Source organism: Lithobates pipiens, unplaced genomic scaffold (assembly GCF_037356315.1).
Source record: "Lithobates pipiens isolate NorthernLeopardFrog02 unplaced genomic scaffold, aLitPip1_a1.2 Scaffold_19, whole genome shotgun sequence".
NCBI classification, from domain to species: domain Eukaryota; kingdom Metazoa; phylum Chordata; class Amphibia; order Anura; family Ranidae; genus Lithobates; species Lithobates pipiens.
In genome coordinates, this window is record NW_027507764.1 from 493269090 (window position 1) to 493293518 (window position 24429).

Genomic DNA, 24429 nt, shown 5'->3' on the forward strand with positions numbered 1-24429 from the left:
TCTCTGCAGCTCCTTCAGAGTTATCATGAGCCTCTTGGCTGCTTCTCTGATTAATGCTCTTCTTATCTGGCTTGTGAGTTTAGATGGATGGCCATGTCTTGGTAGGTTTGCAGTTGTGCCATACTCTTTCGATTTTCGGATGATGAATTGAACAGTGCTCCTTGAGATGTGCATGCGCCGTAGACAGCGGTGCCTGCATTTTTGCAAATATCTCCTAAACCGTGTACGGTTAATCTAGGCTTACCTGTAGGACAAAGTGGTCTGTAAGGGTTTACAACCACTTTAAGAGGTGTAAAAATGCTCTAACTCTGATAAAATCTTAAAAATGCAGAAAAACTAGGCTATTCTGTGTTTATCAGCGTTTTTGAGCCATAAGCTTTTGTAGGAGTATAGTTTTGCTAAAAAAAAATACTAAAAAACGCTGAAAAACACTACAGCAAAAACGCTGAACAACTCATTCTACAGGCATTTTTATAACTTCCAGTGTGCATGAGGCCTAAGGGGTGCTGCCAGTTCAGTTAAAATGAATGGACTACCTTAATAAAGGGCTTCTTAACATATGGTAATGCATTTTCTTAACACAAAATATAAATGGGCTCCTAATGTTTTCCTTTGTTGCAGGACCATGGACCAAATTCAGAGGGACTTGAATCACCCGACGTATAGGACCTTAAGAAGGCACTATGTGTACGACTAAAGATTTTTTATTTTATTTTTTATTTTATTGTTCTTTATTTTTGCTCTGAAAAACATAATTTATATACATTTAATAATTTACAGGCTAAATAACTGATGCTAGGAATATTAATCTCTAAAGATATGATTTACAAGACAACCTGCCATATACCATACATAAATATTACTGTCAATTATGTCATGCAGAAGAGAGCAAAATTCTCAACTCTTATTTATGGCTGGAAAGCAATTACAGCTTATAGTCAGACTTGTGAGCCTTGCTGCAGGTACATGTTATCTTTTCTGTTGCACAGCTAAAAATACCCCCACCGGTGTTTATACAATGGACTTCAAATGCCTTTAATCATTTCCACATTTTGCCGAATATATATATATTTTTTTTTCAAAACTACACAATAATTTTGTTTTAAATTTGGATAGAGTGGTGAAGGATCAAAACCTGTCAGGCTTTCATTGTTGACTTCCGATTTCCATGATGAAAATATTTTTCTTCACTTCCTGTTTTAAAAATTGTAAATTAGTGGATATCTTCCATAATAAGGGGAAACAGCTTTCACTGGAACAAGTATCCCCGATGGAAGAATTCCCCCTATCTCCTGTTCTGAGTACAACTGTAGAATTTTGGGGTTAACTTCACTTTTATCGCAGTACAAATGGTCACAATAATAAATATTGAGGATGGATAACTTCAGAACAGACATAGACAGCAATAACAACCTAATAGATGCTCTAATCATCACCCTATTCCTAACTAGAAAATAATAGGACAGGAGGTTCAATTTAAATTTCAAGTGTTAAAATAAACTTAATGTAACCTGTTATTGCATAACTTGTATTTAATACAATAACACAAGTAAAATTCAACATGGGATTTGTTTTTAAAATTCTTCAGAAAGTTGATGGCCACATATAGTTTATATATATATATATATATATATATATATATATATATATATACATATACAAGAACTGCTGTGCAAATGCATTTTTCCAATGCCAGCTACATCTAGTGGTCAATATGCAGTATTTTTCTGATTGACGTATGACAGGAAAATACCACATTATGGCCACTAGATGGAGCAAATGATCAGAGGACATACACTTATTAGACACATGGTTATTATTTGTGGTGGCTGTGCAAATGTGCAGGCATGTATATGGAGCCTGAGGTGTTCTGTAGTCACTGTATAAAGCTGCAGAAAAAACTCCCAGATAGGTGTTCGCCTCCTCTTGACACTTTATTTGTACATTCATTAAAAGGGGTTGAGGCTTTGCTTGCTTCAGGGATCAAAACCAAATGAAGTACAAACCACATTTGTAAAGAATACAGCTGTGTCCTTCATAAAGGTCCAAGAGGTATTTCTTTTTTGACCACACCTGATCATACACCTGTCTATTCACTTAAGACCTGAAATTCATTAAGAGATTGTGTGTTCTAAAAAGTCATATGCTGCCAATTAGGGGAAAGCATCAATGAGTTACCCCATCCAATAGTTGTATTTCCCAAAAATAATTTGTGTGGGATGCCTAAAGTATTAAGTATAACCAAAGTCAAAACTTTTTTAGTTTTGGTCATAGTGGAAAGGGTTTAGATCACCTGCCAGTTTTTTTCTTTGCTGTCTGTGCCCCCATTAGGGTGATTCCCTTTCTATCTGTCCTGTTTTGTTAACCATTATCTCCCAAAAAGTGAAAGAAAATCCCAAAGTTTGAGTTATCACCAAAACAGCAATAGAGGGGGAATCTTCCAGTGGCCCCATAATCTCTGATTGCCTGAGGGCCCCATAATCTCCTGGGGACCCAGTGGATTAAACCACACACACACTGGTATCTGGCACACGCGGAAGTGTCAAATTCATTAGGGTCTTCAGCCGGCAGTTTCTGTTTGCTAGTTCATAGATGCTAAGGAAGTTTTCTGTGATTTCTTTGCTAAGGGCACATTACTGGAAAATCAGTAATATCATCGATCACTGTATTAGCGCCAAAGTCAATTTAACATACAAAATCATTGGAGAAGCATTGCACCATCATTTGGCTTTGTAATGTCCACAACAGTTGATGCATAAGAGAAATTCAGGTGGAGAAGAGTCTTTAGTGTTTTTAAGCTAAATTACCAATTTTGGCCAGAGTTATACCTAGTACACACAGGCCGATTTTCTAGAGACGCCGGCCGTTTCAATAAAAACATTTGGCCTGTGTGTATGTCAGTTGGTCCAATAGAAGCCAGCCTTTGGATGATCAGGTTCTCCAGCAGCTGACCAATTCCCAATCAGTGCTCTTAGCGAATGGCTAAGAGCAATGACCGGAGTGTTCTTGGGGGGGGTATCCCCCTGTCAGAACACAACGGCTTAGCGGGGGAGATCGCTTGTTAGTACAACGTCTCCAACTGAGCTGTAATTTTTTTCCCCGGATTGAACGAAATAAAGATCTTAGTGTGTGCCTGGCTTTAGTCCTTAAAGAGGGAGTCCACCCGAAAAAAAAATATTAAAAGCCAGCAGCTATAAATACTACAGCTGCTGACTTTTAATAAATGGACACTTACCTTTCCTGGGGTCCAGCGATGTCGGCAGCCGAGGCCCATTGATCTCTCGGCTGCTGCCGCCGCCATTCTCAGTGAGGGAATCAGGAAATGAAGCGTTGCGGCTTCACTTCCCGGTTCCCTACTGCGCATTTGCGTGAGTCACGCAGCGCACTAGGAATGGTCGCTCTGGGACCGGTGTGTGTCCCAGCATACAGTGCGGTGGGACAGGAAGAGCCATAGACTCCCGTGGGAGTCTATGCCCAGAAGTGGGTGCAAATACCTGTCTTAGACAGGTATCTGCACCCCCTCCCCCCTTAAAGGTGCCAAATGTGACACTGGAGGGGGGGGGGGGGTTCCGATGAGCGGAAGTTCCACTTTAGGGTGGAACTCCGCTTTAACCCCTTCAGCCCCGGAAGGTTTTACCCCCTTCCTGACCAGAGCACTTTTTACAATTTGGCACTGCGTTGCTTTAACTGATAATTGCATAGTCATGCAATGCTGTACCCAAACAAAATTTGCGTATTTTTTTTCCCCACAAATTTCCACAAGCTTTCTTTTTATGGTATTTGATTGCGTCTGCAATTTTTATTTTTTGCGATATTAACGAAAATTTGTTGCAAAAAAAATCCAATAAACTAAATTTTAGTCATACATTTAAGCCAAAATGTATTCAGCCACATGTCTTCGGTAAAAAAATGTCAATAAGCGCATATTTATTGGTTTGCGCAAAAGTTATAGCGTCTACAAACTAGGGTACATTTTCTGGAATTTACACAGCTTTTAGTTTATGACTGCCTATCTCATTTCTTGAGGTGCTAATATGGCAGGGCAGTACAACCCTGCCCCCCCCCAAATGACCCCATTTTGGAAAGTAGACACCCTAAGGAAATTGCTGAGAGGCATTTTGAGCCCATTGAATATTTAATTGAATAATGACAAAGAAAAATAAATTTACAAATAGTTGTCACTAAATGATATATTGCTCACACATGCCATGGTTATATGTGGAATTGCACCCCAAAATAAAATTTTCTGCTTCTCCTGAGTACGGGGATACCACATGTGTGAGGCTTTTTGGCAGCCTAGCCGCGTACGGGGCCCCAAAATCCAAGCACTGCCTTCAGGATTTCTAAGGGCGTACATTTTTGATTTCACTCCCAACTACCTGTCACAGTTTTGAAGGCCATAAAATGGCAAGATAGCACAAAATCCCCTCAAATGACTCCATTTTGGAAAGTAGACACCCCAAGCTATTTGCTGAGAGGCATGGTGAGTAGCATGGGCAGCTGGCCGAATCACCGGCTGCATTTTCAGGTTCCCTGTTGGAACAGGAGAGCCAGAGAAAAACATGGAAGATGGTGGGTGGGGGGGTAGACATTCCCTCCCACTGCTTGTAAAAGCAGTCTAGAGGCTAGGATTGCTTTGTACATGAAAACCGACCGCTGGCTGAAAATAACGATACCAAGATGATACCTAAAACTGCAGGCATCATTCTGGTATAACCTCTCAAAGTCCAGCAACATACCAGTACGTTGCTGGTCCTTGTTGGGCATATATTGTAATCTTTTTTTTCATTTCAACGAAAAAAAAAAAGAGATTGATTGGTGGGTATGCCCACCAATGCAGCATTTATATATGCCGAAGCATGGGGGCATCCCCCCAAAAGGTAGGAGCAAATCTCTCCTCCACCCCTGCTGCCCCCATGCTTCGGCAAATATGCTCTTTTTTTTAACTGTGGTGGTGAAATCATCTCCTATCGTGGGAGCAAACACTGTTGCTGTCAAGATAAATAAATCCACGCTGCAACTGAATGGCGTACCTGCTAAGCAAATGATGGTTAACAATAAAATAAAGTAACATTACAGTATAACAGTAAGACTTACCATACCTGCAAAGCAAATACAAAAAAAAATTCTAAAAAATAACAAATTTTTTAACGCAATCTGTGCCTAAAATATATATATGCCGAAGCATGGGGGCATCCTCCCGCAAAAGGTAGGAGCAAATTGCGTCTCCACCCCTGCTGACCCCATGCTTCGGCATATATGCTCTTTTCTTTAACTGTGGTAGTGAAATCACCTCCGACAGTGCTGGAGTAACGGCTTTATGTATCATGGGAGCAAACACTGTTGCAGTCAAGATAAATAAATCCGCTCTGCAGCTGAATGGCGTACCTGAAAACAAAAAAACTGGTTAACAATAAACCACAGTAAACAGTAAAGTATAAAAAAATTGCATACCTGAAAAGCAAACATGTTAAAACATAATAACAATAAAACATTGCAGAATAGAATACAGTAAAAAAGAGCAGAACAATAGAGAGAGAATAGAGAGAGAGAGAACAATAAAACGACAACTATTTTTTATTTTTTTATTTTATGTATTTTTTTGTAACTGTAACGGTCGTAACAGTTGTAACCGTTCCAGTGGTTTGGGTCTCTAAAAATGCAATGGCATCTTGGGAGACCCTGTGAAAGTGTGCCTAGTCTGTGCAATGCTGTACCCTACTCTAAAACTCAACAAGTGTATGGTAGCGTTCAAAACATTCACCAATGCAAATACCAGGATTGTCAGGACAGGAGGGGCAAAAATAGCGGGTGTCATGCCTCAATCCGCGCTTGCTGCAGACATGACATCTTCTTTGGGGGGTTCGTTGGGTAGGGGTACTCGGGAGGACATAAGGAAAATGCCTCTCATGTAGCCAAGCCGGCTTACTGCATTTGGTTGGGGAAGGTGAGGTGGAGCATCGTCTGGAAACAGAAGGGCTCTGACAATCTCTTCCTGGAATTTAAGGAAGGATCCAGTCCCTCCTGAAGCTCTGTATAGCACATGAGCATTCAGCAAAGCCAATTGAAATAAATAAACAGATTCTTTTGTACCAGCGTCTGGCCTTACGGCAACGAGATACGGTGCCAACAACTGGTCGTTGAGGTCCACTCCTCCCATATTTTGGTTATATTCGTGGACACAGAGGGGTTCCTCCACAACACCAGTCGCCGTAGTAATTTGGACCTTTGTGTACTGAATGAAGGGAGGTAAGAACGAAAACATTCATATTATCCCTCCACTTCATAGCAAGCAAGTTTTTACACTTGAAGCAGGCTCTCTCCTCCAGCTTAAAACGGGAATCTACAAGCCGCTGGGGAAAGCCATGGCGATTAGATCGCACGATGCCACATGCTCCAATCTGATGATCAAACAAGTGACTAAAAAGTGGTACGCTTCTGTAATAATTGTCCACGTACAAGTGGTACCCCTTTCCGAATAAGGGTGACACCAAGTCCCACACAATCTTGCCAGCTCTTCCTATGTAGTCAGGGCAGTTTGTCAGCTCTACGTGACTATCTTTGCCCTCGTAAACCATAAAACTACATGTATAGCCTGTGGCCCTGTCACAGAGCTTATACATCTTGACCCCATATCTGGCACGCTTGCTGGGAAGGTTCTGTTTGAATGACAAGCGGCCAGAAAACGTAATCAGGGACTCATCAACACAGACAACTTGATGGGGAGTAAACAAGTCTGCAAAACATTGTTTGATGTGGTTTATGAGGGGCCGAATTTTGAAGAGCCGATCATATCCAGGGTCTCCATGAGGATGTCAGAGTTCATCACTGAAATGCATGAACCGCAAGATCTGCTTGTATCGTGCCCTGGTCATGGAAGAAGAGAACAAGAGCATATGACCGCAACTCACTCTTTTTGGTTATGCCCATGTTGAGGGAAAGACCCAGAAAGAGCTTAAATTAGGAAACCGTAATTGGTTTCCAATCTCTGGCAAGGGAGGGCTGGGGAATAGTGGCGATGTGTTGACCAGCCTACAAATTGCTTTGGTCCACAATAGAGCTATAGAGATCTTCTATGAAAAACAGCAAATAAAAATCAAGTGGCGTAAAATCAACTGTTTCCACCTGAATGCCAGGATGGCCAGTGAATGGAGGAAGTACGGGTGCTGCAGAAATGGTGGGTTCCCAATTAGGATTGGCGAATGCATCAGGAAGGGCACTATGGGCCTGTGTTCGTCTTCCTGGTGGCAGCGGGACACTTTTTGTGCTTGCCACCTCACCAGCTTGAACTGCACTTATGGGACTTGCCATGTCACCACATCACCACGTCACCACGTGATACTGCAATGCTGGTTTGACTATGACCAGGGTGTACTAGGCTGCTGGTGCTTGCCAGTTCACCAGAAGGATGAGCGGCACTAGTACTGCTCTGCTCCATATGAGGGACATGCGGTTCTTGCACCTCAATGACAGAAGAAGAAGATTGGGGTCTGGTATGCCTGACCTTGGCAGGGACCACAACTCCGTTGTCAGAGCTATCTGTCATGCAGCTGCTGTCATCTACAGAATCATATTCTGAGCCTGAATCTGACATATGAGTGACTTCCTCTTCACTATCTGTCATGCTCAGAAACGTGTAGGCCTCTTCACTAGTGTACCTTCAACTTGCCATTTTGGGCTCCAAATTTAGTGGTACACTAGTGAGACTCACAGGTAAAAAAGCTCCAGACTGTTAGCGACTGTATGAAAATACTACCATAAAAACTGTTAGCGATCGCAGGGATCAGGCCGGACTCTGCGAACGCTGCATTTATGTGTGTTTAATGTTTTGTAAGTGACAGGGATTGATCGATACTGCACTTGGGTGGGCTGAGCGGAGGGGCAAATCGCAGGTGCTAGCAGATATCTGGGCTGATCCTGCTAACACTGCATTTTTGGGAACCCTAAACTGCTGGGGACGCTAGTATAGATTTGATCAGATCAGATATCGATCTGTTCAGATACTATACCAATAAGGGAGGTGTATGCTGCGTGCGTGGGTGTTAGTAGTACTGGCACTAAACTGACGCTGCCTGGGGCGACGCAGACGCTAAAACCTAACTTATATCACCAGCCGGGTGATCAGGGGGTTAAACCTTTATTAGGTAATAAACGACGGGTGCCCTGACATATAAAAAACTAACTAACCAGTGTCACACATAACAGTTATACGATGATCACTGGTGAAAGGGTTAACTAGGGGGCAATCAGAAGGTTAAAACCTTTATTAGGTAGTATATGGGGATACCTGATGCTATAAAAAGCTGACGGCGAACCAAAATACTTACCTGCCTAACTAGCGTCACCTGTGACACTAATACAGCGATCAGAAAAACGATCGCTTATTGACACTGGCGATGGGGGGTGATCACGGGGTTAAACCTTTATTAGGGGGGTTAGGGGGGTACCCTAGACCTAAAGGGGCCTAACACTAACTGCCCTACCACTTATAACAGTCACAATGCAGTAATCAGTAAAGAAAAAAAAAAAACTGCTATTGGTGTCACTGTGAGAGGGGGTGCAGGGGGGGGGGGTGATCAGGGGGCTATCGGGGGGTAACTGGGGGCTGAAAAGTGTGCCTGCATGTTCTACTGTAAGTGTAGTGTTGGTGCAACTCACATTGATGTCTTCTCTCTTCGGGAGCCGGAACGAAAAGGCTCCATGAGAAGAGATTACATCACTTTCTCTGCTGCGTTACTTTGCCTGCCCGTGCCATTCTGCCGACGTATATCGTCGTGAGGCGGTCGGTAAACCAAACCACAGTGGTATCACTGTTGCTCCTAATAGCTGATGCCTTAAGTTGCTTTCACATTGGAGCGTCGGCGGCGTCGGCAGCTACTTTTTAGCCCCCGATAGCAGCGGAAAAAGGGTTGAAATTACCCTCAAATCGCAGCAAAGCGCCGCTGCATCAGCGCTTTTCCGGGCGGTTCGGCGGCACTGCCCATTAAATTCAATGGGCAGGAGCGGTTTAGGAGCAATGTATACACTGCACCTTCACCTCTTCACAGATGCTGCTTGCAGGAGTTATTTTAACTTCCTGCCAGCATCGCATTGCCTCAGTGTGAAAGCACTCAGGCTTTCACACTGAGACTGCAGGGGAGCCGTTTTTCAGGCGCTTTACAGGTGCTATTTTTAGCCCAAAAGTGCCTGAAAAACACCTCAGTGTGAAAGGGGTCTTAAAGGAGACTAGTCTATCTAACTCTGTAAAAGAAGAAATCGCTATACATACCTTTTCTGAAGCCAATCAGGTCCAGTGGTAGATGGTGTGTGCAGGAGAGAACCGACAACGGCTGTGAAATGCCTGGGAAGTGACGTCACCAATAGACTTAACATGGGGCTTCCGCTGTCGGCTACCTCTACTGCACATGCCTATGCACTGAAGCAGTGGCTAACAGCTCAGCATGGGACCAGACCGGATCGGTTTCAGAAAAGATATGCATGTAGCGGTGACCCAGTGGGATCGCTGTGTGTAGTAGTTCCACACGTCACCCTGCTTGGTAAGGCATTCACTTCAGACACACTTTGCCAGTCAATGAACAGTCCTTTAGCTTGTCTTTTTGTTATTTTATTTAGGGGATTAAACTTGGATGGGAAAAAGGGACAAGGGATGCCCAAATAATGAATCTTGCTTGTTTGAACAGAAATAGTTGAATCTATATTGACAGTCTCTAGAGCTCCACACTCCTCCAGCACACTACTTGAGATCACTTTGCTTTCTCTACTGTACAATCCTAGATTGCTATCACCGTTAGCTACATGGTTGGGCCTCACTCTGAATAAGTCCCAACAGTTCAATAACAGCCATTTGCTGGCAGGGGTCTGCAGTCCCCTTTGGTGTAGCAACCAAATAGCGATGGAAAAGGACATTTGTGCTAACTGAGACTTGGTGGACTACTGATCCCAGGAAGTCTGGTGCAGATCCTACCAACCCTCTTGGCTGCAGCAACTTGACTTCAACGACACCCCAGTCTCTCCCTCTGGCTTCACATCCAATCCTGGCATGTCCCTCCCAGAGCTTCTCACTGTGCTTCTCACTCACCGACCACGGAATGGATCCCTCCTGAATGACTTGCCCTGCAGTGATCCCCACTGTCCTCCTCCTGATCCCGTTCAGGACACCTCTCAATGACCATGTAGAGCAGTGATTCTCAACCAGGGTTCCTCCAGAGGTTGCTAGGGGTTCCTTCAGCATTGGGCATTCTCTGCCTCTCAGATAAGATCCCACTGACACCATTGATCTTTTTAGCTATCTGTAAGGAGCTAATTCTTCCCAATGACCACAAGTTTAAGGACCATTCCTCTCACTGACCATCACACTAATGTATCATGAGTTGCAGAGTTCTAATTTTTAGCAGGGGTTCATTGAGCCCGGAGAACTATTCAAGGGTTCCTTTGTGTTGAAAAGGTTGAGAAAGGCTGATGTAGAGAGAGGCTCCCCCCCAGCTCCTGAGCTCCAGACCCAAGGTAATCCCCCCAGAAAGGGGTTTCCCTCAAGTACCACGACAGTCTAACACTCCATCACTCAGTTCTTCCACCCGATAACTCCTCCCACAACAGGCTGACCATGAGCATATATAGGAGGCCTGCCCCCTGTCAATCCTAGTTGGGGATTGGTCAAAGCTCAAAGATACACTCCATGACCCTCCCATCCTCTGCCCTGGCTCTTTTGCAGAACCCTCTAGAAACAGAGGAGGCGCCAGAGAGATGAAGTACATGTCAGTCACCTGCTGCTACACTAAACCGCTCCCCAGACCCCAGATCAAAAACAAACAGGCCTAGCTCACAGCTAGGCCTGCCTAAATTTACCTGCACTGGCTGTAACAAAAACACACTACTCTAGCAACCTACCTACCTAAGGTAGAGGGTGCTACACTTATAACAATTTTTGCTTTACAGGGCTAGATAGATTCGTTTTAGAATGTGGCTGCAAGTAGGTTTGGTTGAACTTCTACTTTAAGGGATCTGCGAGTATTTCACAGACAAAAGATCATCACACAATCCAGCCAAATACATCCGGATCTGGAGATTGTCCGGTCATATCTACGGGTACATTTGGTATCTACTACAATGTTAATAATAAAGTATTATTTAGAATTTGATGACAATGACTGCAGAAGTGCAGAAGTCTGTTGGAATTTTGGAAATAAATAACTGTAATGATGAAATTAGCTCTGCAAACCTATTATGTGTATAAATGAAATTCTTCTGGGATCTCACAATATCTCCTCTCTGTACTCAGCATGATGCTAATGCTTGTAATTCCGAATCCTGCAGCTCCAAAAGATAAAAGTATTACAGAGCGTTCTACAAACATAGAGCTTGTAAATAACCGTTAAAGAAAAAAGTGCAGAGGAAGTCCGATCCTAATTGTGTTGTATTGCCCAGGGAGCATCACTATTTAGGTGTGTATTTTGTCTTTGTCCTTTGTTTTGTTCATAATATGCCCCCAGGCAAATATTTGTGATTTGTATATATCCTGACACGACCGTCTCCTGGGAGGCAGCGCAAATGTGCCCAGATTTACAATTAGTTGTCCAGAAGGATACACCTTATGTTGTTTCCATCTTCCTCAGTAGATCCCCATCTTTGCTCGATAAATAATTTGGTTATCATCACAAAATTACCACGTTAATGTTTGCCTGTCCATATGGTTACTAGTATGGCAAATGTGTGCTAACAAAACATCTAAAATGAGACATAAATAACAAAAAAATAACCGTTCAACCCTCTGTGGGATACAGTCTACTACAGAGCTTGGTGTATTGCTCAGATTATTCTCAGAGCCATTTGTGTTTCTTTGTATATTTGCCATATGTTTCTTATGTGCTGTGCATTAGGAAAATTGGAGGCAGGCTGTGCATTAGAGTTTATTTGTTGGAGAAAAGGAAATGATCACACCTACATTAAACTCATCACATTATACTTTTATGAAAAAGCAAAGCAGTTTACGAGCATGCATTTCTATCCTGCTCTGTCTTTCTGCCTATTGAGAGTATGCCTGCCTACCTAAATGCCTATTTTGATGGTCTATCTATCTGTCCCTCCATCTATCTATCTTTTTGTCTGTTTGCCTGTCTAACCACTTCTTACACATCTATGGCTCCAATGACTTTATAGGCAAGATCAATACTAACAAAAACAAAATGGGAGATCATATTGATTTTAGTTGTGAAGGTTCATTTTCCAGGTTTCTAGAGACACAGGTAGCAGATGAACTGTCTTGCTCAAACCTTAATAAAGCAATGGGTCCTGATGGATTGATCCCAGAGATCTGGGAGAACTTAGAGGTATAGCTGGACCATTAACCAATCTTTTTAATCAATCTCTTCTAATGGGAAAAGTTCCCAATGACTGTCAGACAGCTAATGTACTTATACATAAAAAGGTAGTAAGGAAGAAAAGGGCAGATATAGGCCAGTGAGTGTAACATCTTTAATATCAAAATGACGGGAAATGCATCTAAAAATTATGGATTGATGATCATATAAAAACCCAAAAGTTGCTGGACCCAAAGTGGCATGCTTTACAGAGTACAGATCATGTTAGATTAATCTGAATTTGTTTTTTTTCGACTAGAGTGGTGCTGTAGACATAGTCCCTCTTGATTTCAGCAAATCATTTGATACACTTGTATTAACAACAGGAATGCTGCATGCCGAGTTTCTTGGTGTGCGGCATTCCTGTTGCTGATATAAGGAATTGCTTCAGTGGAGACAAGCTGAGCCAAAGCCAAGCCAGCACCTGAGATGTGATTAGGGAACGTGGAGCCTGATCTTGCCTGGAGCTCATGTGAAATATGTGACAAAGCATTTGATACAATTCTACATAATGATCTCATAAAAGTGGTACAGGCTAGGACTTAACCCTTGGGTGGTTCAATGGATATGCAGTTTGCTAAAGGCTAGATATCTTAGTATGATTGTAAATGGGGTTCATTCAGTGCAGAGACCAGTCATTAGCAATGTACCTCAAGGCTCTGTACCAAGTCTTGTTCTAGTTAATTTGTAAGTGGTATAAATAAGTTTGGTGGTCTCAGCTGAGCTGAAAGCATCTGTCTTGAGGGGTGGAATGTGACCTGGCCGATCCAAGCCCAAGTGGGGAGCTTTCCAAGAAGAATGGGGGATCCCTATGCTTTCCCTACTCATTTGGAACATTTCCCTGCTGCTAATACTATCCCTGATAGACGGATGACCTGTCCTTGTCTGTTCACATGCTGAATGCATGCCAAACCCAGGAGCCAGGGACTTGCCTGACCCAACATGGCCACCAGAGTCACATGGGCTGTCAGCATTCAATCGGATCACTGCCCCAGTGACCCAGGAAACCATAGACAAACCATGTTCCTCCTGACTTCCTCTTCTTCTGCACTGCTGCTGAAAATAGACTATACCTGCTTACACAAAGGGTTTGCTGTCCTGAGGGGGTCAGATGGCACTTACCATGTACAATCACCTTTTAATAGATGGCCCTTTCTCACAAACTAGACAGACATGGTATTTTTTTATGCAGTTGTATGAGCCCCAGGTGTTGGTAGCCTATGGCACAAAAAAGGCGAAAATTGTCTATACTGTGTGACAATTTTCTTATGCGTATTTATATCTTATGGACATGTATGTGGATAGTACTTTTGTCTAGAATACAGAATCCTTTTCTGTCTACACAGCAGCATGATCTCCTTTTCCTGTCTTGTGCAAAATGCTTTTTTTATTTGTTACAGTATACTTTTATGACTTAGAATATGCATTGAAAACATAATAGAATTTAACTATGATTCATATCATTTTTATGGGATAATTTGTATTTCTGCCAACAGTGTGCACATTGTTAGCATAGACATATATCACATGCTCAAGGGGACACATAGTTAAAATTCACCTAAATTGTAGTCTTAATGTTTTCATTTAAATAAACTTTAAAGAAGTGAATAATAATTGTATATTTGGTATCTAGTTTATGTAGATTATGACCAGATTTACATCTCTGGAACCTGTAGGCTAGGGGGATCATTATATTTAAAGCTAAACTCTAAAAAGATGCAAAAAGCTCAAATTAACACAGCTCTGTAATCATTAAAGCGGGAGTCCGCCGGGACTCCACGTTTTTTTTTTTTAAAAGCCAGCAGCTACAAATACTGCAGCTGCTGACTTTTAAAATAGTGACATTTACCTGTCCAGCGCGCCCGCGATGTCGGCACCCGAAGCCGATCTGTAGATCGTTTCTCGGGTGCTGCCGCCGCCATCTTGGGTATGGGAATCAGGAAATGGAGCCTTTCGGCTTCATTTCCCGGTTCCCTACTGCGCATGCGCGAGCCGCGCTGCGCAATAAGGACGGTCCCCGCTGCCTCTGGGATCTGTGTGTTTTCCCAGCAGGCAGCGGGGCACTTGCGGAAAGGGGCGGGCACTTGCGGAAAGGGGCGTAATCTACGCCCCTTTCCGCAGAGAGCTATCCCGGAAGTGGGTGCATTTACCTGGATTATCCAGGTAACTGCACCCCCCTCCCCCCTGAAAGGTGCCAATTGTGGCGCCGGAGGGGGGGGAGGATTCCGATGAGCGGAAGGTCCATTTTAGGGTGGACCTCCGCTTTAATATGTCATTAAAGTGGTTGTAAACCCTTACAAACCACTTTGACCTACAGGTAAGCCTAGATTAAGGCTTACCTGTAGGTCCAAGAAATATCTCCTAAACCTATACGGTTTAGGAGATATTTACAAAAAGACAGCCACCGCTGTCTATGGCGCATGCGCCGTAGACAGCGGTGCGCAGGCGCACTGGGCAGGCCGCAGATCGCTTGTGCATAGTATCGCTATGCATACTAGCTCATTATGTCTTTGCCTTGCAGGTTGCTTTTTTGTTCCCATGGGTTTACAACCACTTTAAATGTATTTTACATACAAGTAGTGCAAGTACCTTAATGTGGCCTGGTATCAGCCTCCTGCAGTCCCGTATAGCAGAGCTGGTGTGTGAGAGGAAGAAGCAGCACAAGGAGCCAATTGATTATTGTGCTGATAAGAAGCATGCTGATAGAAGGAAAAAGCAGAGTTGCTGGGAGATAAATTCATCACTGTGCAACTTTTTCTATTACTGTTTAGTGCAGCTTTTCTCATCTTTTTTTTTTTTTTGTGAATCCCTTGAAATATGCCTCATACATTCGTGGTCAGTTAGAAGAAGGCCGTCCTTACAGTAGTAGTCCAAATGCTATCTTTACAGACTAAGGCCGCGTACACACGGGCGGACTGTTCGCCCAACCTTGTCCGCTGAACAGTGTTTGGGCGGACAGTCCGCTCGTGTGTGGGCTTTCAGCGGACAGTTTCAGCGGACAGTTGGACGGACAAAGTCTTTCGGAAATTCCGAAAAACTGTCCGCTGAAACTGTGTTTGAGCGAACAGTCCGCCCGTGTGTGGGCTTGTCCGCTGTACTTTCGAAATGAGCGGACTGTTCCCGCTCGGAAAGTCCGCCCATTTCGAGCGCGTGTACAGGTAGGCGGGGCCCGCGAAGGACACGTCGCGGACTCCGCCGCCTGGAATGGGCTTAAAGGGGAACCCCAACGCCGAAAAAAATCGGCGTGGGGGTTCCCCCCAAGTCCACACCAGACCCTTGTCCGAGCACGCTACCCGGCCGGCCAGGAAAGGGGGGCGAGCGAGCGCGCCCCCCCTCCTGAGCCGTACCAGGCCGCGTGCCCTCAACATGGGGGGTGCCTTGGGGAAGGGGGGGCCGCGCGGCCCCCCCACCCCAAAGCACCTTGTCCCCATGTTGATGAGGACTCTTCCCGACAACCCTGGCCGTTGGTTGTCGGGGTCTGCGGGCGGGGGGCTTATCGGAATCCGGGAGCCCCCTTTAAGAAGGGGGCCCCCGGATACCGGCCCCCCACCCTATGTGAATGAGTATGGGGTACAATGTACCCCTACCCATTCACCTGTGAACTAAAGTACAATAAAAAACACAACACAGAGAAAAAATATTTTATTGCACAGCTCCGGGGGTCTTCGGGGGTCTTCTCGCCGGACTCCTCCGCTATGTGTGTGTAGCTCTTTTGCTAGCGGAGGAGTCCGGCTTTCTTCCTCCCCGCCGCCGGCCTCTTCTCCAGACTTCGGGGGTCTTGTCCCCCTCTTCGGTTCTTCTGCCGGGCCACTGCGCCTGGTCCGGTGGCCCGGTCTTCTGTCGCCGTCTTCCGTTCTTCTGTCGCCGCCTTCGGTTCTTCTGCCGGGCCACCGCGCCTTCTTGTAGCTCTTTTACAGGCGGTGGCCCGGTCTTCTGTCGCCGCTGTCGTCGCCGCCGCCGCCGCCTTCCGTTCTTGTTCTTCTTCTTGTTCTTCTTCTTCTTCTCCTGGAGATGTTGACTCGACGAGCTCTCCGGCCGGAATGCCAGAGCCGCGCTGTGCGGTCACTTATATAGTGACAATGGGGCGGTGTCACATGGTATATGTCACATGGGTTGGTCACATGGTGACCCCGCCCCCTTACGATGTCATAGTCCCCATGTGACATCAACCCATGTGACCAACCCATGTGACATATACCATGTGACACCGCCCCATTGTCACTATATAAGTGGCAGCGGAGCGTGTCCCTGGCATTCCGGCCGGAGAGCTCGTCGAGTCAACATCTCCAGGAGAAGAAGAAGAAGAACAAGAAGAAGAACAAGAACGGAAGGCGGCGGCGGCGGCGACGACAGCGGCGACAGAAGACCGGGCCACCGCCTGTAAAAGAGCTACAAGAAGGCGCGGTGGCCCGGCAGAAGAACCGAAGGCGGCGACAGAAGAACGGAAGACGGCGACAGAAGACCGGGCCACCGGACCAGGCGCGGTGGCCCGGCAGAAGAACCGAAGAGGGGGACAAGACCCCCGAAGTCTGGAGAAGAGGCCGGCGGCGGGGAGGAAGAAAGCCGGACTCCTCCGCTAGCAAAAGAGCTACACACACATAGCGGAGGAGTCCGGCGAGAAGACCCCCGAAGACCCCCGGAGCTGTGCAATAAAATATTTTTTCTCTGTGTTGTGTTTTTTATTGTACTTTAGTTCACAGGTGAATGGGTAGGGGTACATTGTACCCCATACTCATTCACATAGGGTGGGGGGCCGGTATCCGGGGGCCCCCTTCTTAAAGGGGGCTCCCGGATTCCGATAAGCCCCCCGCCCGCAGACCCCGACAACCAACGGCCAGGGTTGTCGGGAAGAGGCCCTTGTCCTCATCAACATGGGGACAAGGTGCTTTGGGGTGGGGGGGCCGCGCGGCCCCCCCTTCCCCAAGGCACCCCCCATGTTGAGGGCACGCGGCCTGGTACGGCTCAGGAGGGGGGGCGCGCTCGCTCGCCCCCCTTTCCTGGCCGGCCGGGTAGCGTGCTCGGACAAGGGTCTGGTGTGGACTTGGGGGGAACCCCCACGCCGATTTTTTTCGGCGTTGGGGTTCCCCTTTAAGCCCATTCCAGGCGGCGGAGCCCGCGACGTCTCCTTCGCGGGCCCCGCCTACCTGTACACGCGCTCGAAATGGGCGGATTTGCCTCCGCCTTACGTGGGCGAGTCCGTTCATTTCAAAAGTTGAGCGAACTGTTTGCCCAACCTTGTTCGTCAAACAGTCCGCTCGTGTGTGGGCAAGTCCGCTCATGCAAATTTTGAGCGGACTGTTTGATGAAACTGTTTGCCGAACAAGGTTGGGCGAACAGTCCGCTCGTGTGTACGCGGCCTCACTGGTGACGCTGGTTAGCCAGTTAGTTATTTAGGTTCCCCGTCAGGTTTTTATATAGCGCCAGGGACCCCCATATACTACCTAATAAAAATTTGAACCCCCTGATTGCCCCTAGTTAACCCTTTCACCAGTGATCACTGTATAAGTATTATGGGTGACTCTGGTTAGTTTGCTTTTTATAGCATCAGGGCACCCGCCATTTATTACCCAATAAAGGTTTAACCCCCTGATCACCCGGTGGGTGATATCAATTAGGTTTTATGGTCAGGGTCTGCGTCACCCCAGGCATCGCTAGGTTAGTGCCAGTACCGCTAACACCCACGCGCAAAGCATAAACCTCCCGTAGTGGTATAGAATCTGAACAGATCAATATCTGATTTGATCAGATCTATACTAGCGTCCCCAGCAGTTTAGGGTTCCAAAAAAACGCATTGTTAGCAGGATCAGCCCAGATACCTGCTAGCACTTGCGTTTTGCCCCTCCGCCCAGCCCACCCAAGTGCAGTATCGATCGATCACTGTCACTTACAAAACACTAAACACATAACTGCAGCGATCGCAGAGTCAGGCCTGATCCCTGTGATTGATAACAGTTTTTTTTGGCAGTGTTTTATATTTAAATCCGGAAGGCAGTGCTTGGTTTTCGGGGTCCCGTACGCGGCTAGGCTCCCAAAAAGTCCCCCACATGTGGTATCTCCGTACTCGGGAGAAGCAGCAGAATTTATTTTGGGGTGTAATTTGACTTGTGCCCATAGCATGTGTGAGCAATATATAATTTAGTGACAACTTTGTGCAAAAAAAAAAATTGTAATATTCCTGCAACTTGTGGCAAAATATAAAATATTTCATGGACTCAACATGCCTCTCAGTAAATAGCTTGGGGTATCTACTTTCCAAAATGGGGTAATTTGGGGGGGTTTTGTGCTATTTTGCCATTTTATGGCCTTCGAAACTGTGATAGGTAGTGAGGAGTGAAATCAAAAATTTGCACCCTTAGAAACCCTGAAGGCAGTGATTGGTTTTCGGGGTGCCGTACGCGGCTAGACTCCCAAAAAGTCCCACATATGTGGTATCCCCATGCTCAGAAGAAGCAGCAGAATACATTTTGGAGTGCAATTCCACATATAACTATGGCATGTGTGAGCAATATATCATTTAGTGACAACTTTTTGTAAACTTTTTTTTTTTTTGTGTCATTATTCAATCACTTGGGACAAAGAAAAAAAATATTCAATGGGCTCTACATGCCCTTCAGCAATTTCCTTGGGGTGTCTACTTTCCAAAATGTGGTCATTTGGGGGGGGGGGGGTTTGTGTTATTTTGCCATTTTATGGCCTTTGAAACTGTGATAGGTAGTGAGGAGTGAAATCAAAAATTTGCACCATTAGAAATCCTGAAGGCAATGATTGGTTTTCGGGGTGCCGTACGCGGCTAGACTCCCAAAAAGTCCCACATATGTGGTATCCCCGTACTCAGGAGAAGCAGCAGAATATATTTTGGGGTGCAATTCCACATATAACTATGGCATGTGTGAGCAATATATCATTTAGTGACAACTTTTTGTAAACTTTTTTTTTTTTTTTTTTTTGTGATTATTCTATCACTTGGGACAAAAAAAAATATTCAATGGGCTCAACATGCCCCTCAGCAATTTCCTTTGGGTGTCTACTTTCCAAAATGGGGTCCGTTGGGGGGGGGGGGGGGTTGTACTGCCCTGCCATTTTAGCACCTCAAGAAATGAGATAGGCAGTCGTAAATTAAAAGCTGTGTAAATTCCAGAAAATGTACTCTAGTTTGTAGACGCTATAACTTTTGCGCAAACCAATAAATATACGCTTATTGACATTTTTTTTACTAAAGACATGTGGCTGAATAAATTTTGCCCTAAATGTATGACTAAAATTGAGTTTATTCGATTTTTCTTATAACAAAAAGTAGAAAATATATTTTTTTTCTCAAAATTTTCGGTCTTTTTCCATTTATATCGCAAAAAATAAAAATCGCAGAGGCAATCAAATACCATGAAAAGAAAGCTCTATTTGTGGGAAGAAAAGGACACAAATTTCGTTTGGGTACAACACTGCATGACCGCGCAATTACCAGTTAAAGCAGTGCAGTGCGAAATTGTAAAAAGACCTCTGGTCCTTAGGCTGAAAATTGTTCCGGGGCTGAAGTGGTTAAACTGATGAAGAATTTTTTTTGGGGATATTTATTATAGCAAAAATGAAAAAATATTTTTTTTTCAAAATTGGCACTATTTTTTTGTTTATAGCGCAAAAAATAAAAACTGCAGAGGCGATCAAATACCACCAAAAGAAAGCTTGATTTCTGAGGAAAAAAGGACGTCAATTTTGTTTGGGTATCATGTAGCACGACCGTGCAATTGTCAGTTAAAATGAAGCAGTGCCTTATTGCAAAAAAATTAAGGGGGCAAATCCTTCTGGAGCTGAAGTGGTTAATGGCCCATTCATTTTTATATTGTTTTTGGATGGAGTACTGCCTTAAAGTCGAGCTGAAAAGATGAATTTTAATTTACTACATCAGTCCCCCAATATTTAAATATTTTAAGCCCAGAAATGCTAAAAATGACATTATTTACTTACTTTAGTCCATTCTTAAGTGAGCATCAAAGGTGCATCATTCTATAATAGAGATTGGTCAATGAAAGCTGCTGTGTGTCCCTCATGTTGTGATGTCACAGTGATAGCCCTATAACAGTGCAGAACCCATTGACTGAGTTTTTACACAGCCAATAACAAGTGTTACTTTTGTTTGGCTTTAAGTCAGCTATAGAATCACAAAGCTGTGATTTATACTTCAATTCATTAATATTTATTAATGTAGGGACCATACCATATTCAGTTGTGTCTCATTCTAAATTAAGTACTGCTGGGGCGTAGTCATCCTCAGCCTGAAATGATAGTTCTGCTTGTGGGTGGGGCCTGGGGCTGAGGTAGACAAACTGGGAGAGATCACACACAGAGGTTGATTTCTTAAAATTGGAGAGTGCAAAATCTGGTGCAGCTCTGCATGGTAGCAAATCAGCTTCCAGGTGTTATTACATAGTTAGTCTGGTGGGAAAAAGACAAAAGTCCATCTAAATTAACCAACAGAAGGAAAAAAATATATACAATTGTATATTGCCCGTAGGGGCTTCTAAGTAATATGGCCCACCGATTACCCTGCCCTGGTTATTGGGGCAATTCAACTTGGATGGGGATGGGAATTATGGGATGCCCAGTGAAATAATAGCACAGTTGCTAGGGACAACTATGTACACTCCTCCAGCACAACTATTTACTTCCTATCTAGTGGTTCACTCCATTCCTCCTGCATGTCGCTTCCTATTTAGAGGTTTGCTCCATCCCTCCTGGATGTTGCTTCCTATTTAGTGGTTCCAGGATCAGCAAGCACATGGTGGTTAGACCTGACACTGGTTCAGGCAGGCCCAAGTAACTTTCCCTTTGCAAGCAGAGACCACAGGTCCCTATATTGTAGCAAAAAATATGGAAAGTCTTGTTAGTGCTTGCTGTCCTTCTGGTCAACTACTGCTCCCAGTCAGTCCTTTTCAGGCCCGGCCAGCCCTTCTGACTTCACTGCCTGTGACGTTGCAATCCTCCCTACTGGCTCCACACCCAGCTCTGACTGTTTCCTCTCAGTCCTCTCTGGCATGCCTCTCCTGTCCTCCTGAATGCACATGACCCCTCCACTCTCTGCGTAGCGCAATCCTGACCCCTGCACTCTACGTAGTGCAATCCTGACCTCTGTACGTAGTGCAATCCTGACCCCTGCACTCTACGGGGTGCAATCCTGACCCCTGTGCTCTGTATGTAGCACAATCCTGACCCCTGCACTCTGTATGTAGCATAATCCTGACCCCTGCACTCTGTACATAGCGCAATCCTGACCCTTGCACTCTGTAGGTAGCGCAATCCTAACCCCTGCCCTACAGATACAACCGGCCCTTTGAGGGCAACCATCCTGCTTATGTGGCCCCCAATGAATTTGAGTTTGATACCCCTGATCTAGAAGAAAGACAGAGGTGACAGTGGAGTGATGCTGTCTGTGAGTCACAGCTGCTACTCTGAGCCACTCCCAGCCCACACAGATCAAAACAAACAGGCCTAGCTGCCAGCTAGGCCTGCCTTAATTTGCCTGTACTACAAAAATCCTAACTTCTAGCACCTAGCTAAGTAAAGGGTGCTACACAATCCTATATATACAATCCTATACCCACAATTGTCAAAGTTTAATTGAACAAGCTGAAGTTAGAAGCTGATTGGCTAACATGCACAGCTGCACCAGATTCTGAGTGCTCCGGTTTTAGAATCAACCCCACAAAGTCCAGGAGGTTGTATAGTTTCTTGTATATTGTAATATAATTAACAGAAGTCATTGCAATTAGTTGTTTCAGGCACTAGTATTCAAATATTACACTGTGGGTGTTCATACAATTTCCAGGGAACAGTATTTAATGGCACAGTGTTGCAGCGATAATACACTCAGTAAGGCACAGTATTCCAGCAGCAGATTGCCTGGCAATGGCACAGTATTGCAGTAGTATTTTACTCACTAATGACATAAAATGGCAGTAAGGTAGGCAGTAAGGCAGGCTGGTATTCCAAGCTTTACCAGAGGACTGTTTCTGCTTGGGGGGGGGGGGCTGGCAGACCAACATAAAAGGCAGTGGCTCACTATTCTGCTGAGAAGATCCCCAAATGCTTACCCGGATACTGGAATGACTGCAGAGAAACAAGAGGTGTCCCTACATGTGCTGTCCTGTCCTATCCACTCCCTAACAAACAGTCTCTGTCTCTCATCTAACCACTTGCTCTAGGCGTGCCCAAATGGTGCAGTCACCCTAATTTAATAAATCCCACCTTTTTACCAACGGCGGTCATCAGAAGTTGTAGCATTCAATTGGACAGCTGCAACCTCTGTGACAACTACGGGATCTCACAAAAGCAATATTCATTTAGCGATTCCACTCCATCACTACATCAGCACAGTGCCACCTACTGAATGTAGGCCAGGTTGCACCTGCCTACATGCCTTCTACAGGTTTTCCCTATGTTTAGGTTATGGTTTTATTATGCCTGCTGATGGGGAGTGTCTCTGCCAATATTGTGGGGAGATCCTGAAGCTTGCACTGCCTGGCTAGAGCTGTAGCCCAGAAGGAGTTAAGCTAAGTTCTGAATTTGAGCACCAGGGAGGAACTGCGGTTGAGTATTCCAAATAGCAAAGTAAATGCTTGAGCGTGGCAGGAAGTCATCCAGTGAATTAAGTGCTTTACAGCCTGGAACATTACAGCCTTGCTTAAAGACCCCTTTTTTGCATCTTCTGTAAATAGGATTTTTGGAGTCTTTGTTCTTTTGTGTAACCCTCTCCCTGGAGTCTATTGTGCTAAATAACCCTATAAATTAACTGTATGAACTGGCAACCATTTGTTCATGTCTTAACTACACATCAAGAATACCACCCTGTGGTAAAATGTCAGCCCACCAAGCCTTTCTCGGGGTCCCTAACTGCTTCCCCCCAAAGGAAACACCATAACTGCACACCAGACATTTGGGCTGATATCCCCATAACATGAATACTGTGAGCATACAGGCTCACTGCTATTTTGAAAAAAGCCTGTATGCACGTAGAAGAGACATGCATCTGCTTCCTTCCCCTTCAAACAGGTAAATGAGCTCTTTGGTCCTGCACCAGTTACAAAGGCAGTCCACCTTCACTGTTGTTGGTGGTGAACAGGTTCCCGAGAGGATGTAGACTCTGTCCAGCCACAGCATTGTAAACTTAAACTTGGTATTTATTGGTATAGAATGCATTGAAAAATCAAGGTCACATTGGACAATTTATTTAAAAGTAAACTTCTCTAAAAAGAATGCATCTGTGGCACACTACAGGACATCTCTAGTGTCACCAGGTGCTAGAAATAAAATCTGCTGACAGTGCTGAGTATAATGGGAAATTATCCAAGCGAAAAGGTTACTCATTGTCCTTTATGGCTCTTTAGTGTTTGATTGCAGTATAATTGCTCTTCTCTTTTAGTTTCTTTGGCTTGTCTTCTAGACGTAATTTGGCTGTTGTCTGTACTAATGTGTCAGGACTGGGCTTAGCCCTTCCTTCCTCTAAGCTGGCCGCTCAGCTGTTGGCTAATTGCCAGCTCCTATCTCTCCACAGTGACTCACCTGTTGATGATATCCTGCTCGTCAGTCCTGCCTACTTAAGCCGCCCCGCCCAGATGCTCTGTTTTTGCTTGGTCAACATCACAGAGACTATCTCCTGCATTCCTGTTGAAGACTTGCTGGCTGACATTCCTTCTGGCTCCAGATCCTTCTTGCTGTTCCACTAAGGTGATCTCTGGCTTCCTGACTTTCTGGCTTGTCTAACTATCCGTTCCGATTACCGGACTTTGGCTGTGTTATGACTACATTTGTTCTATTTACTTTTATTATTAAACAAGTGTGATTTAACTATACTTCTGTCTCAGTCTGATTCATGGTTTCTGACATAATGTTAACAGTCATTCAGTCATGATAGTTTGCTGCCAGCTCAGGACCAAAGTCTGCACCATAAAGTCAGTGCAAGAAAGACCTGCATGTTAAGGATTTTGCAAGACGATCTCAGTTGCCAATGCCACAACACTGCCTTACCCCTGGCATTCATTATTCTATGGAATTTTCTTGTACTTTTTAAATTGGTAATTCA

At 44.8% G+C, this 24429-nt stretch overlaps 1 protein-coding gene across 2 annotated transcripts in view; it reads left to right on the plus strand.

Annotated features, from left to right (window-relative positions):
* The window catches only part of SLC26A7 (solute carrier family 26 member 7), a 129789-nt gene extending 105590 nt beyond the window's left edge, over nt 1–24199 (plus strand). For both annotated transcript variants that reach the window (XM_077493013.1, XM_077493012.1), the window contains 2 exons: nt 622–687; nt 23902–24199. In XM_077493013.1, the coding sequence (XP_077349139.1) occupies nt 622–666 (45 nt within the window). In that variant the 3' untranslated portion in view covers nt 667–687; nt 23902–24199. The remainder of the gene's footprint in view (nt 1–621; nt 688–23901) is intronic.
* Nucleotides 24200–24429: the final 230 nt, after the last annotated feature.